Source organism: Molossus molossus, unplaced genomic scaffold (assembly GCF_014108415.1).
Source record: "Molossus molossus isolate mMolMol1 unplaced genomic scaffold, mMolMol1.p scaffold_m16_p_8, whole genome shotgun sequence".
NCBI classification, from domain to species: domain Eukaryota; kingdom Metazoa; phylum Chordata; class Mammalia; order Chiroptera; family Molossidae; genus Molossus; species Molossus molossus.
In genome coordinates this window covers 107545665-107561228 of record NW_023425402.1, presented here as the reverse complement: position 1 = coordinate 107561228, position 15564 = coordinate 107545665, and the positions used below count along the sequence as shown (strand labels likewise).

Genomic DNA, 15564 nt, shown 5'->3' with positions numbered 1-15564 from the left:
GTCCCTGTCCTTGTCACCCTTGCATTCCAGCAGTAGAAAGTCAAGTAGATGGGGTGGACAGTACGTAGAAGAGGGTGGACGCTCTGGGGGACATACAGCAGTGTGGGGTGTGGGAGAGGAAGACAGGCCACAGTCCCAGCCTCACTGGGAAAGTGACATTTGAGCAAGGACCTGAAGGAGGGGGACAGTGTCCACACAGGAATCAGGGCCAAGCGCATTCGGATAGAGGGGCAGCAGGCTCCAAGGCCCGGGGACAGCAGCCTGCCTGGCGTGGTCAGCAGCAGAGAGCAGGCCGCATGGCCGAAGCGCAGAGAGCAAAGGAGACGGATACTCGGGATGAGGCCACGAGCCAGGCGACAGAGGACCTGGCAGGCCCCTGTGACAACCTTGGCAGCTACTCTTCGTGAGATGGGAAACCACGGGGGAGCGGAGTGATATTCGACACACGTATTGTAACAGGATTCTTTTGAGTATTCGCTCGAGAGCAGACCGGCTGGCAGGAGCTCAAGGCGGAGGATGCTGGGCCCTGTGAAGCCGTGGTGTGGTCTCAGGAGACAGCTCTGGCTGCCAACGAGCCTTGGTCCTGTGTGTAGACCCCGTGTGCGGCATTTGGGCAAACCAGAGCACCCCGCCACCATGTCCTCTGGGTAGCCTGTGTTTGCCAGGCCCTTTGCTCCTCCCTGGCACCCCACGACATTCTCCTTCCTCGTTCCCCCAGCAGTGCTGTGTCCTGTGTGCATGCCTTTCTAGTTCCGTTATGTTTAAATTCCGCCTTCGCACTAAGTTTGTACCTGTCCGTTCCCCACACCGATGTTTCTGTGATGAGCAGTACAGATACCCCTGCATCGACGTCTTAAATATCCTGACCCTCCGACTCTCCCCGTCTCATCGATGCTATGTCCATCCTCGTCCATTACGCCTCCTTGCGTCTAGCAGGTGTTTCGGGTAATTATGCAGTCTTCTATTAAAGATGTTGATGTCTGTGCTATCATTGGCGCCCATCCTTAGTTAGGTCACAGGAGAACCCTAGAACACAAATTCTGAAGACAAGCTCATTTTAAGTTCATTCCTTATTTTACCTGGCATGAAAACAAGTCGGTTTTTCTCAAATTGGAGGGATGGAAGGGGCTCTCGTAAAGGAAAAAGGAAAATCCTCAAACATTTCTAAGGTTGAATAAAATTATTTTCAAGGGATATTCCTGAAATATGTCTCGATATCAATTTAGATATAGACACTTTCTGCTTATACAACCAAAAGGCCCCAGTGAAAAGTAATAAATATAAATGAAAACACAAAACCAAAAGTAGTCGAGCTAACTCTGAATGTAATAGGGCAGATGCTGTCACCTTGCTGAAACGGAATCGCTGTTCGGGGTACGGACAGGGCTCCGACTGGTGGGCCCAGGGCCTTCTGAGCTCGGCACCCCTGTGGAGTCCCAGCTACTCCGCCCCTTCTGCCCTGCAACCCCGCCACGTGCACCGGGCACCAGACCCTGGGACCCTCACTTGTCGGAATACATCCCTGGACTCCTGGTTCACTCCTCGTCGGCTTCACAGAACTAAGCTGAGCCGACCAGCTCCCAGAGAGCCACGGCTCAGGGCCTCCACGAGGCTGAATTTCCACAGCAGTTTGTGGCTGGATTGCAGGCAGTTAACTGATCCCGGACGGGGTTTTCCTGGTTGGTTAGATAGTCACCCGAATAGCAACTCCAAACTGAGCAACCTCTCCAAAGACCCTGCAGTGGAGAAGCTCAGCTCAAGCACATCTTGCGATGCCAAGGGTCTGGCTCTAAACGGTCGTGCCTGCTGCAATTGACTGACTAGGTTTTCCCCCAGAATAACCCCTCAGGATTTTCCTGGACTGTTGTCAGGCGATGACATCACCTGCTTATATGAATGAACGACCTTCCCAGAGTATGAAAGACTGTAATAGCAAGAGCCACACCAAACGCAGCGTCAAAGAGGGACACTGTCCCAGCACCTTTCCATGACCACAGACTTGCAGAACTGGAACCGACCCATCAAGTTCATTGCTAAAATGTCCCGTGTAAACAGTCGTTTAGCCGGTGTCTGAAGCCCTAGCTGGTGAGGCCTTGCGTTCCGTTTCTAAATGGGACATGTCTCTGTATTGAACCGGAGTCTTCCACGGTCATGTTTGCCTGTTGCTTTAAACCCTGCCTTCTGAAGAAGGCGCAGACCTGAGCCCCGTGCAAAGGCTCGCTCCTCGCCCCTGCGGGGACCGCAGCCCGCCCTCCCCAGACGGTGTCCTCGGTCTGTCCGCCATGGTGACCTACCTCACAGGGCTGTGACGCGGAACAGAGGGGCCTGTGTTGGGGCCACTGGAGCACAGCCCAGTTCCTCAGTAGGAACTTCAGCAGGTTGTATAATCCATAGATCTGACCTCCGAGAAACGGCTTTTACCTCCTCTCAGTTTCCGGAGTTAATATTATAGACTGCAGACTAATACTGTGGACAAGTCTATTCAAAGTGGACAAGTCTATTCAACGACAGGGATGGAACACAGTTTAAATGATAACCAAGCGTGCACTGGTGTGCGCGTGTGTGTGTGTGAGATTTATTTACTTATTTCTTTTCAGTGCTAAAGAGAGAACATGTAGAAACAACCAGGCTGCCACTGTGAGGGTGAAACTAGCAGTGACGGGCACCAGGACTGGCCCGGCCCAGATCCTTTTCAGCAGAGACCTTGTCAGACTGACATGCAGGGTCTTTAGGGTCTGAACAGAGCCTCCTGGGAGGACCGGGGAGGTTCCTAAACCAGAACCAAATCTAGTGAAGACGGGGATCCAGCTGCTCTATCTTCATTCTTTTTTTCCATAATTTGCATATGTTTTAATTTATTTTTTATTTTTATTTTTCAATTATCGTTGACATTCAATATTATTTTATATTGGTCCCAGGTGCTCAGCGTAGTGATTAGACAATGGCATAATTTACAAAGTAATCTCCCGGATCATTGAAGTACCTACCTGGCACCCAATGTAGTTCCTCTCGATGGACACGCCCCCAGCCGGGAGGGGAGGGGCGAGGACGGGACCAATCAGTGCATGAGCCTGTACTGACCAGCTCCCCACCCTGGCCTCCTGCAACCCTGCTTGTTTACTAGGAGCAATAGCATGCTGGGCAGAAATAACGTGGTTCCCAAAGGCCCCACAGAGACCAGATCACAACAGGGAGGGACGAAAGCCTGGCCCCCAGCTCACGTACGGCTCCTTCCTGAAGAGTCGGTGGGGGCTGGCAGCAGCCAGGGCTCCCTGGGGGGCTTGGCTTTTTGGTGGTTGGTCAGAATGTGGTTTGCAGGTAGGTGCTGGTGTGCTCACAGCCCTGGCTGTCAGCTGTCATACCTGTACAAGAACAGTTACCATAGAGAACAGGAATCACGTGTCTAATTAATTTCTTTCTCCAACAGCTGGCTGCCCCAACTCCTTGATTAAAGAACTCCATCACTTCAGGATTCTTGGAGAAGAGCAGGTGAGTCGTGTCCCCAAGGCTGCACCGCCGTGTCCTGGAAGACACCCTGCCGGGCTCGCCGGGGCTCCCCCAGGGAGGCAGGGTCTCCTGACCCGTGCGCCCCTCGGGGCGGAATGCCGCGCTGGAGGCCGCGTGAGGACACTCCTGCCCTCTCTGTCCGTCAGCCCTGACAGGGTATTAATTGGCACATGTGTCTGCCAAGCGCTGCGTCCCCAGAGCCCGCAGTAAGCAGGTAGACAGCAAACACAGAAGTGCCGAGATGGGTTCCGCCCAAGGGCCTGGGTCCCAGACAGCCCGAGACGACGTCTGCCCTTCCCCCCAGCCGGTGGACTTTGGTGCTCACTGCCACCCCTTCCTGTGTGCTGTGACTGTGACTTCCATATGAGGACGTCCGTTTGAGGTAGATTGTCTATGCTTGGGTGCTCACGGAGACACGTCTGATTTAAATAGATGTGCCAAGTAAATGACTCAGGGTGCTAAATGATGTGTGTCAGATATGGGGTATAGAATGTGATGCTTGTAAATAAACACACACACACACACACACACACTTTTGCTCAAAAATAAATCTCATCATCCTTACATGGATTACCAGCTCCGTATTATGATGTTAAATCTTTATGTCACGTTATCCTTGGAGCACACCAAGCAGTTGACACCGTGGTGGGTGACCCCCCCCCCTCGACTCTCCTACTGACCCTCACAGGGGTGGCTTGGCCCACTCGGGTCAGAGCACCCATTGGTGAGAGTGGCCGCTCAGGTGGCCGAGGAGCGTCCCTCTCGTGTGTTTTTCTCCGGTGTGTCGGACTGCCCATTTCAACAGGAGATGGAAAACACAAAGGGTGCATTAGAGGAGGATTAAAAAAACTAGACTCATCTTCAGCTCCTTGAATAACAGGTGACAGTATGCCTCCTTCATACTTTCATACTGCGGATTTCCAAAGTAGCAGGTATGTGTTTACTCAATACAACTGGAATCGAGTCTCCTTTATTGCGGTGAGAACCAGTAGACAGCTCCCAGGCTCACCTGTTTAGGAGAACCTCTGCGTCTCCCAGCGTTTCCTGAGGGACCCTGAGACGTCTTAGGCAAGACTCCCCGACTCACCCTGGCATTTCTGCTTGGATGGCCGAGCCTTCTCCTCTAGCTTCTTCCGATATTTACACATTGTTTCCATTTGTTTCAGCATCACTGGGTGATTAGTAGGGAAAGAGGTCAACTGTAGTCATCTCCTTAGATTTGCATAAAATTCGGGCCACTTTGCATTCTCCTAGACACTTCGTCCAGCCGTGGTCACATCCATATTACTCTGATTAGTTGTGCAACATGGAGACATAGTGCATCACTGTGGTGTTGATCTTTATTTCCTAAAGAACCACATTTCCTCCCTCCCTTCCTTCCTTCCTTCCTTCCTTCCTTCCTTCCTTCCTTCCTTCCTTCCTTCCTTCCTCCCTCCCTCCCTCCCTCCCTCCCTCCCTCCCTCTCTCCCTCCTCCCTCCCTCCCTCCTCCCTCCCTCCATTCAGCAGATGCTTACTGGGCACTAGACATGCACTGTAGACCGTTCTCAGTCACCAGAGCAGAGGAGCAGAAAAGAAGTCCGCGTCAGGCTGACGTTCCAGTTGGGGACACCTGTATGTTACACACATGTGAGCGTGTTCGGTACACTTTATGTCAGGCAGTCAGCACCGTGATGGAGAGAAACGAAGCCACCAGGAGGGAGATTTTGTATCAGGTGGTCGGGAAGAGTCTCGCGGAGTCGGTGACCTGTGAGGGCAGGCGTGAAGGAAGGACTCGTGGTGACGTCTGGGGAAGAGGTTTCCAGACAGGGGATAAAGCAAGCACGGAGGTTCTGAAGTGACCACACGCAGTGTGTCTGTTTGGGTTTTATGTCAAAAGCCGTATAAGGTGGTGGGGCTGGGTGGGAAGAAACCCAGGAGCTGGGAGCTGGGACGAAAGCAGTTCTGGGGGGACAGCCCACCGGCGCCCGGGCTGGCACAGCAGGACAGGCGAGTGGGGCCTGGGCTCCAAGCTTGGGGAGCACGGGTGCCCCTGACCGGTGACTGGCGAGGGCGGAAGCCTGCTGATGGGGTTCGTGTGAGCGCAGAGGGACGGGCGAGGGTCTCTTTTCTCCTGGGGACTTCAGGAGAATGGAAAGGCTAGGAGGGGGCACGGGGGCTCAAGGCAGTGAGTTGTCTTCTTATGAGAAAAGGTGCCCCGTGTTTACGCGCCGATGGGAATGAATCGGTGGAGGAACGGGGAGGGTGGCGGTGCAGAGGAGGGGAGAGAATGTCAGGGGCCACGTCCTTGATCGGCTACCACTTGACTGAGGACTGGGCCTGAGACCGGAGTGGCCGCTGCACCTGGTCGTGGCGGGGAGAGTGCTGTTGACTGTGTCTCCTTCCCAGTGAACAGAGCAGCTCAGTCGTCAGTGGAGAGTGAACCTGGGTAGAGTTCGACGGGGAGAGGAGAGGACCGTGACGTTGTCCTGTAGGAGGGTGGAGAGACACACCCAGGAACAGAGGGACCTGGAGTGAAGGCCGTGAGCCTGGATGTTTTCTGTCCACCCACCTGTGCAGGACAGCTGGAGAAAGGCAGCGGGGTGCAGCCGCCTCCCAGGACGGCTGTGTGGGCCGGTGACCGGGCTGAGGTTCAGCTGCGTGAGCCGGGGAAGGGCGCGGGTGTGCTGGGTGCAGGCCCCAGGGCGTGCAGAGAAGCTCTGGGGTTTGGCTACCGAGGGCTTTAGCTGGAACAGTAGGTATTGGCGGAAGAACGGGACTGAGGTCACGGTGGGGGCGGGGTGCAGTGACCGCAATGACAAAGGCAGGGAGGACCAGGAGTGTTGGCCCCTACCTTGAAGTGGAGGATAGGGTGACTGGACATCACGCCTTGGGAAGCCTGGGTGCTGGAAGGGCCGCCCATTGGACAGCGAGGCCCCCCGAGTCCCCCCGGGCAGACGTGGGGAGAGTAGTCGTGGTGAGTAAAGAACAGAGGCTGTGAGAAGCGGACAGGACAGGAGGAGACTGGGCACGCGCGGGGGGAGCCTTGGGAAGTCCAGCGGAGGGTCTGGAAGGAGAAGGAAGATCCCACGGGCACAGACTGTGGTGGATGTGGGGGCAGGGTGGGGGCGGGCAGGGGCTGGGGCGCTGTCAACAGGGAAATAAAGAAGACTGCTCCCCCTGGGGCATTGCAGAGTGACGCTCGGGGGTGCAGAGGGGTGTGGAGAAGACACTGGGGGGCTGCAAGGAAGGCAGTGTCCTCGGGCCTGAGCCAGTTCCAGGATGGACGAGGAGGAGGAAATGTTTGGAGCAGATGGAAGTCACAGAGCAGTTACCACAGACTGAGTCAAGTTCCCCAAGTTCAGGGTCAGGAGCGGGGACAGCTGAAGGACAAGGCAGGGACAGGAGTGCACAGAGCCAGGCATGGGGTCGGGGTCAGACCGGAGAAAGGCCAGGGACTGATGTCAGCGGGACACAGCGGTCAGGGATATGTCTGTCCTGATGCTACGTGAGAACACCCAGTGGCAGGCGGTGAGGACCTGGGAGGGGGGGGGCCTCTCCGGGAGCCAGGGAGACCCTCGGGCTGTCTGTGGCTGCTTGAGGCAGTGAGATTATTGATGAAATGAAAATTTTATTTTAATGGATGTCGCAAATGCCCTTGGACACATCGTGTTTCTCTTTTTACTTGGATTTTCCATTTGTGGAAAAGGAAGAGGGGTGCTCAGGCATCTCTTAGAATTTTTATAAACAGGCTGTAATGTAAGCTGCAGACATTCAGTACTAGGCTCACATGTTTCTGACTTAAAATCTATTTCTACTCCCTCGATATATTGAACTAGTAGCAACAAAGTAGACACTAAAATAAGTGTAATGATCACTTAAAAGTGAATAGATAAAAATCACACAGATACTGGTTAATTGCTGAATTCATTAGGGGGGGGGTAGAGATGCTTACCAGCCATCTAATCTCTTTATATGTGATTCCTTTCTATTTTCCTGAATCTTTTAATGGGCACTTAATTTTTGAGATATAGATTAAAAATAAATCACTAAACACTATAAATCATTACCTCCCGAAAATAAAAATGCAATGAAAACACCGTGGAATTTAAAATAGCACATTTACTTTAGCTTCATGGCCCGAACTCTGATTTGTGTTTACAATTGACATTCACAAAGCATCTTTCATCCCCGCCAGGTCCAAAGTACTCGGCAAAGATGCTCACGTCGTAGGTGAGCAAAGCTCATGTTCTAGCTGAGCCCTAAAGAAAACAGGGGTGATAACCGTACGTCCACAGTGTGGAGTCTGCGGAAGAATTGTTTCCGAAGCACCTGCCCTTGTCCCAGCCTCCTCCACCTTCGTTCAGTCGCCATAACTGTAGGAAATAACCGCTCATTCAACAATTACTGTGAATATCTTCTTGGGGTGTCATCATGCTAGGGTTGGATAAAATGGTAAACAGGGAAGCCGCAGGCACAGGTCATGCAACATGCTAAGGTGGACGCAAACAGCGACTGAGATGTAACCTACTCTAGATAAGGGGTCAGGAACCCTGCACCATAAAGGTTGAGAGGACACCGACTACTGAGTGAGCCAGGATCCAGGGGCGGGCTGGGGGGACATCCCAAGCAGAGGGGAGCACGTGCTCAGTGGCCCCGGGTTGGTGCAGAGCTTACTTTATTCCAGCCACTAACTAACATCAACGTGGCTGGAATATGAGCAAGAGGGACAGCGAAGAAAGATGAAGGCCACCTAGACCGTGTAGGTCAGGGTCAAGAGTTAGGATTCTATTCTAGCTTCAAGGGGAAACCCTTGACATTTTAAGCGGGAAGCTGGAAATATCCAAATTACACATTAAGAAAGTCCATCTTGTTGGAATATGGACGTGGTCCAGAGGAAGATGGTTGGCAGAGCAACTTCCATTGGAAGTGAGCATTCAGAGGTGGACTTGAAGTCTTGGTGACTGATTGGCGGTGGGTCAGAGAAGCGAAGGAGTCCTACAGCTCTGTCTTCCTGAGATGGGGAGGATGGCAGGAAGGTGAGGATGGAGACGCGGGGTCGGGGTTCAATTCCGAACCTGTGTGGTAGGCGTGAAGCACTGCGAAGGTCAGGAGGGTTGGCAAGGTGAGCGGGAGCTCGGTGGACACGGGTGTCGGGTCAGAGACGGAGGGTACATTTGGAGTCCCTGGCATGCAGATGATATTTGGGGTTCATGGCAGTTGAGGGGCCGTGATTGAACCCTAAGGAGCACCAACACGTGGGAACTGGGTGAAAAGGTGGCAGCCAGCGAAGGAGACCCGGGGGGTCTCACGGAAAGCCCAGACGTCAGTACTGTGGGAGCCAGGAAGGGAAGCACGTCCTGGAAGAAGAAACGGTTGTTCGCGATGAACCCTGTTGAGGAGCGGAGGGGTGAAGTCACGTGGCGGCGTGAAGATCATCGGGGACCGCAAGGAGCAGTGTCGGTGGCGGGCCTGGAGACCGCCCGAGTGGTACGGGGTGACGATTCAACAGAAGAGGCGGTCAGTGCCTGCTAGAAGCTTTGTTTGAAAAGGGAGAGAAACGCAGCGATAGCAGGAGGGTCCTCTAACGACCAGGAGCCTAGAACGTGTCCCTGCTCCCTGAAACAGTCCGACAGAGACAGAGTCCTTGTCGCTTCAGGACAAGGTGCTGTCGCCGCAGAAGGGGAGGACGTCAGACGGTGAGGGTTCGGGTCCAGGGCCAAGATGGAGTTGCTGGCCCTTCACAGAAGGGGGGTCACCGACTGGAAGAGGGGGAGCAGGGCAGGGGTGTGTCAGCTGTGGTGGAGGGGGGTTGGCCCGTGGGGGCCCCGTGCAGACAGACACGTTTCCCTGCTGTTCCTCCTCCACAAGGAGATGCCTAGGGCACATTTACTGGAGGAGTGAATACACCTTCCATGACTTCTGTCTTGTCAGTGAATATGAAGGAAGTGTCGGGGGGGAGGGGGGAAGGGGTGGGTGTGAGCACTTTGGGGACAGAGAAGAGAAAACACGCGACTCGAGAAGCAGAGCAGCCATGAGGAAGCCGCAAGTGCCCCTTTGGAGTTTGCAGTCAGAAATTTGAGACAAAGAAACAGTGTGTAGTCTTATTCAGCAGCTGGCTACAGGGAGCCTTACAGGGAAGGAGGCCGTTTTCCAGGCCCGGGTTTGCCGCCGTAGTCAGACGGCCGGGGCCGGAGGGGTCCATTGCCCGGGGCTGCCCGGAGAGTGCTTCTGGCGGGAGATAATGGAATCTCTGTCGGACCAGAAAGGAAGTCACGTTGGCGAGGGCCCGTGGCCAGAGAGAAAGTGTCGGGTTAGTTCACGAGAAGTCTGGGGGAAGTGGGAGAATGTAAACAATGTCCGTACATTGTTTAAGCAAGAGACCAGGAGAGGGAAAGTAGGAGATGGGTTTTGGAAAGAGACACATTTGGTGTCGATCTTTCAAAGGTGGTACAATGTCTCAAGATGACATGGCTCAGGGAGTAACTGTAACAGAAGGATTTAAGGAAAAAAAGGTCCCCAAACATGGGAAGGTTACAGAACTGAAAGAACAGGTGGATGGATGGTGGACGGCTTCTTTACACAGGAGTTCAGTCCCCAGAGTGATGACAAGAATTGCAGCAGAGATGGAGACCATGAACCAGGAGCTGGATCTTCCAAGAATGAGGATTTCCCACCTGTGTCCATGGCGGGAGGCAGCGATGAGGACGCGGAGAGGGTGTAGCCAGATGGCGCAAGTCTCGAAGGAGCAGTGGGGTGGGGTTTTCAGGAGAGGAGAGTGATCATTCGGGGACATCAGTGAGGAGCCAGGAGACAACAGCTCCGCCTGTGGCCGTCAGGTGTTTGACCTGAAGCTAAAAGCAGCTTCATGTAAGCGGGCTGGAGAGAGACCAGCTCAGGAACTCAGAAGCGGCAGAGAACCCCCTGCAAAGGCTGCTTGTATGGGGGTTTGTTCATCATGGAGCAGGAGTTCTGGGGAACAGGGAAAGGCTTTAGGGGAAGGGAGGCTGCGTGGGGAAATAGAGACCCGCCAAGGAATGAGGGTGTGGGGATAGGAGTGACAGGGGAGGCTTGAGTCCCAGAAGAAAGTAAGGATGCGACGCACGATGGGAGCATACTGATGGTCTTTGGAGGGAAGTCGGGGCACAGCCCAACCACCTGGCTGCCATCACCTCACCTGGCTGCTGTCACCTCACCTGGCTGCCGTCACCTCACCTGGCTGTTGTCACCTCAGGTGTGTCTCGGCATGAAAAAACCGATTCAGCCTTCCCTGCAGATGCTTCCTTTGGGGCACAGGCGTGTCCATCTCCAAGTCAGCTGTGGCTGGACAGCCATCTGGCATCCCCCAGAACATAATTTCTTCAGTTACTTGGGTCGTCGGGTTTCCAGTCAGCTCACTAGCTGCGCAGCGGAACGAGCCCACTTCGGGGCCTCAGGCCAAAGCCTCCCTCACGGCTGCGGACAGGGGACGCCCGTCTTCCCCGCCACGTGCCGCGGAGTCGCCCGGAAAGCAGCAGGGTGACCGCGGGGTCGGTGCCCAGCCCCCGAGAAGGAGCAGAAGGGAGAGCCGGGAAGGCAGCGTGTCGGGGGGGGGCACGCGGGGAGCAGACACCCTCGCTGAGTCCCAGGCGAGCACCGTGCTCTCCGGGCAGCCTCTCGGGCTGGGGGCCAACAGCCCCGCCAGGCACCACAGTGCCCGCAGCGTGTCTGGGGGAGCACGCGGGGAGCAGGCACCCTCGCTGAGTCCCAGACGAGCACCGTGCTTCTGGGCAGCCTCTCGGGCTTGGGGCCAACAGCCCCTCCAGGGACCACAGTGCCCGCAGTGTGCCGGGGGGGGCACGCGGGGAGCAGGCACCCTCGCTGAGTCCCAGGCGAGCACCGTGCTCTCTGGGCAGCCTCTCGGGCTGGGGGCCAACAGCCCCTCCAGGGACCACAGTGCCCGCAGCTTGGGGGGGGGGCACGCGGGGAGCAGGCACCCTCGCTGAGTCCCAGGCGAGCACCGTGCTCTCCGGGCAGCCTCTCGGGCTGGGAGCCAACAGCTCCTCCAGGGGCCACAGTGCCTGCAGTGATCGGTCCCCGCACACGGCCTTGCCCTCTGCTGGGTGCCCCCAGGAGCATGTGCCCAGAGGTCCTGTTGGCAAAGCGTCCAGGAGACTGAGCTCGCGCCCACGGTAAAGGGAGCTGCGTGGACACAGTCGGCAGGCGCCCGCTCTCGTAGATGCGCCCACCCTGCCAGGCGCTGCCACCGCCCGCAGAGGGCAGGAGGCCAGCCGCTTCTGCCCTCCTTTCCGGAAGACCCCGCCCCGCTGGAAATCACACTCTGGTCGGCATCCTGACACCCGAACGTCTGAAGAACCCTCATGAACTGCAATAGGCTGTTGCTGCGATTATATTTGAGTCGCCGTTTGGTCGGCTGCCCCGTGCATTTGATGGCAGCTGTCCGAGGGACCGTGTTGCCATGCGACAAGCAAGCGGCAGCCCTTCTCCAGCCCAGTGACCCCGTCCTCGATGCCCCCCACCCAGCGTGAAGAAAGCATTAGAACAGGACAGAGAATGCAAACGGCCCTGTGGCCAGCACCCAGAGGAGGCTGTCACCAATGCCCCCGGAGCTAACTGCCTGGAAATGAAGAATAGAAGACAAAGATTTCTGAGAATTTAAAGAGTTTAAAAGAAATCTAATACATATGGGAAATAGGGCATCCTCTGCATAGTGAGGGGAGATCAATTAATTAGAAGTTTTCATTTCTCTAGAAGGCTATTTTTTAAATAAACAAAACAAAAACATGCTTTTATTGGCTTTTTAGAGAGAGAAGAAGGGAGAGAGAAACATCGATGTGATTGAGAAACATCGATCGGCTGCCTCCTGCGCACCCCCTGCCGGGGATCAAGCCCCCGACCCGGCACGTGCCCTGAGGGGCGATAGAACCAGGACCTCTCAGACCGTGGGGCAAGGCTCAATCCACGGAGCCACACCGGCCGGCCTAGAAGGTTATTTTAGCTATTTTTAATCCAAAGAAGAAGTGCTATAATAAACTGGTTGGCTTTCGTTTCCAAAAGATGACCGAGGAAGAGTGAGCTGAAGTTTTGTTTGTTTGTTTTGTAATAAAGGGGGGAAGAAAGCGAAGGCAGCTGGGTGCTGGGGAGCGGGTGTCTTTCAGACCTCGGCCCACATTCCAGGCAGGACGGGGGTGTCCGGCCCGTGTGCAGTTCAGCCGAGGACCGCACCTCTTCGTGACTGGGTGGCCTCACCGGGTCCTGCCCTGGGTGATGGCGAATGACCCGCGGGGGCCGGGTAGCCATCGTGACCAGTGTCTCCGAGCAGGGTTCCTCTCCTCCTGCGGGGACTAAGAGCCGGGACGCAGGGCAGGAATCCAGCTGCCTGTGCTAAGACTTCCCGAAGCCAGAGTTTAGGGGCACGCGAGCCAGGCCCTTGCCTTGAAGGGGTTGCTTTGGCAGCTGGACCTGAGTGCCCCGAAGGACCTCTGGAAAATTCTGCGGCGGAACAGAAACAGCCTCTCCTGCTCTGGGCGGGCCCGCCAGGCTGGCACCCAGCTCCGCGTGCTGATGAGCTGACTCATTCGGACGGGACATTCGACGGTTTCCTCAGACCTGGCTGTCCCCAGGACCCGCACGGCAGATCTCTCGCAGCTTGACGTTGGATCCCCCTCGCTCTCCTTTCTTATGACAGCATGTGACGCGAACATCACGACGCAGCGGCCGGCGCCCTCCCCGGGACAGGCCTTTGGAGAGGTTTCCCAGTGGTGGGGTATTTAGGGACAGTGCCTTCCCAGCCTGGCCCCTCCTGCAGGGGACATCCCTCCTTACCAGGCAGTCAGGGGCCAGCCAGACTGGCCCACGTGGCACTCAGACCCGTGACATCACAGAACGTTACTTTGCCCAGCCCAAGTCTTTGTAACGACCTGCAGATCCCAAAACACAACGTCCGTTCCATTGCACCTGCCTGCGACTCAGTGTTTGGATCCTTAAAGGATGAGTTTATTGGAACATCAATGAATTTTATACTTTAAAATCAATATTCCCTGTTCTTAGGAGAATCCGTGAGCGCGCACACACGCGCGCGCGCACACACACACACACACACACACACACACACAGACAGACACAGACCAAATAATTTACTCCCCAAATAAATAAAATACAAACCATAGGAAAGAATTGAGATTTTTACCTAAGTAGGTCACATGAAACTAACAGAAGGTGTTGTCACTATATTCTGATAAAATCTGGGAGGAATTTTTTTAATGTTTTTCCTTAGATACAGAGTAGAATGCCTTGTTAATATTAACATTTATTTTCCAAATGTTTTGCAACTGTTACGTTGTCAGCTCTGAACTATCGCGGTGGCCTGTCTGGGGATAATCCACGTCACGGAAGGTGTCTAGGAACGTGCGGACTCGTTTCCAGAGGAGCCTGAGCAGCTTAGTGGCAGGAGGTGCTGACAGACTGGCACAGCCACAGGCACACCCGCTGCCGGGCAGACAGCACACGGCGACCTCCAGACAAGCCACGACTCCTGAGCTCACCTGAGGGTGGGTTCCGCTGGGACCGGGTCCACAGGAGCTCACCCGAGGGTGGGTTCCGCCGGGACCGGGTCCACAGGAGCTCACCTGAGGGTGGGTTCCTCAGGGACCAGGTCAACAGGAGCTCACCCGAGGGTGGGTTCTGCAGAGACCAAGTCCACAGGACGAACGGGTCACATTCCTTCAAGCAAGTTTTGTTTCTAAAATGCTATCTCATGGTGATGAGTTTAAAAAAGCCCTTGGAAATAAGACAACAGGTCATCGTTGGTTCCTTTTCACCACGGGGGGCTCATTTCTGACTTTAGTACGGCTATATCCATTAACACTCCTGAACGGAGACATGTTGCTCTGTTAGCACGAGTTCGCCACCCTCTCCGCTAAGAATATAACGGGACTCTCTCGGTGCCAGCACCTGGCCGAAGGGAGCCTCGGGGACTGTGGCCACATCTTGAGAGGACTGAGGAAGGGTCTCTGCTCAGGACAGATGTGAACCACCTATCTGAATTACTTCCTGAGGGTGTGAGGCGTTCTGTGACTGCCGACACGTTACTGGCCCTAGGTCCAATGTTTTCCTCATAAACTTGACAGTGTTCAAAGTGATGCAGTCCGTAGGCATAGATTTTATTTCAGATACTGTGTGTACTTTTTAATCATAAAAAGTCACTAGTATTTACCCTCCTTTAGAAAAGGAACTGCATGCTCAGAGGTTCCTCAGTGTGTCATGAGTAGGATTCATGTAACAAGGTCATTTCTTATCAATTACTTTGCTGGTGAACAGAGAGGCGCACAGACGTACAAGCTCCGTCCGTATCCGGGCCACAGGAAGGCCGGCAGCAAGCATCTCTAAAGCGTTGTTGGACTTGTCCACAGCTTAACATCTTTCTGGACCAAACCTATTGTCATAGCAGAAAAACTGCTGAACCAAATTAAATAGAATCTGTCATCAGATCAGAAAATAGCCAGTTCGTTAAGAGCCATTTGTCTAAACTAGAAGAGCAATGTGTGGACGTAAAACCACCTTTTCTCACTCTGTTAGGACGACCCTTGCCACTGACTATCGTATTGAGTTCTGTAACTGCCCCTTGGTGGGTTTAGAGTCCATTCGTTCATTCCGCAGCTGCTGTGTACCGACTACGGACACGGTATCGTGCTGAGTTCAAGAGACGCGCGAACGTGAAAGGTGGGGTGCGGAGTGAGGTCGCAGGGGACTGGACCACCCTGGACCCCATCCCATCCAGCTTCGTCACAGGCAGCCGTCGCCTCCTCGGGGTGTTTAACACGGCTCCAGGGTCCTTTCTTGGCACATCGGTGTGTCCTCCAGGCGAGATTTGGTGAACAGGGCCTCTGGGCAGGTCAGGAAGTGATCGCTGACGTGAAATCGCTCGATTACATGAACTGGCTCATGGTTGGCGGTGCGGAAATGCCTTCATTTCCTCACTAGGTAACCGCAGAGCTTGTGGTTGGGCAGAGGCCTCTTCTCAGAAATTCGCACATTCCAGTGCCTGCCATCAGCAGTCTGAGCCCAGGCATTCCCTGCTG

General features: G+C 54.7%; 1 protein-coding gene across 1 annotated transcript in view; it reads left to right on the top strand.

Moving 5' to 3' along the window:
* The window catches only part of PRKN (parkin RBR E3 ubiquitin protein ligase), a 1054158-nt gene that overhangs the window by 891468 nt on the left and 147126 nt on the right, over positions 1–15564 (top strand). Inside the window, exon 8 of the mRNA XM_036249419.1 lies at positions 3428–3489. Within this exon, the coding sequence (XP_036105312.1) occupies positions 3428–3489 (62 nt within the window). The remainder of the gene's footprint in view (positions 1–3427; positions 3490–15564) is intronic.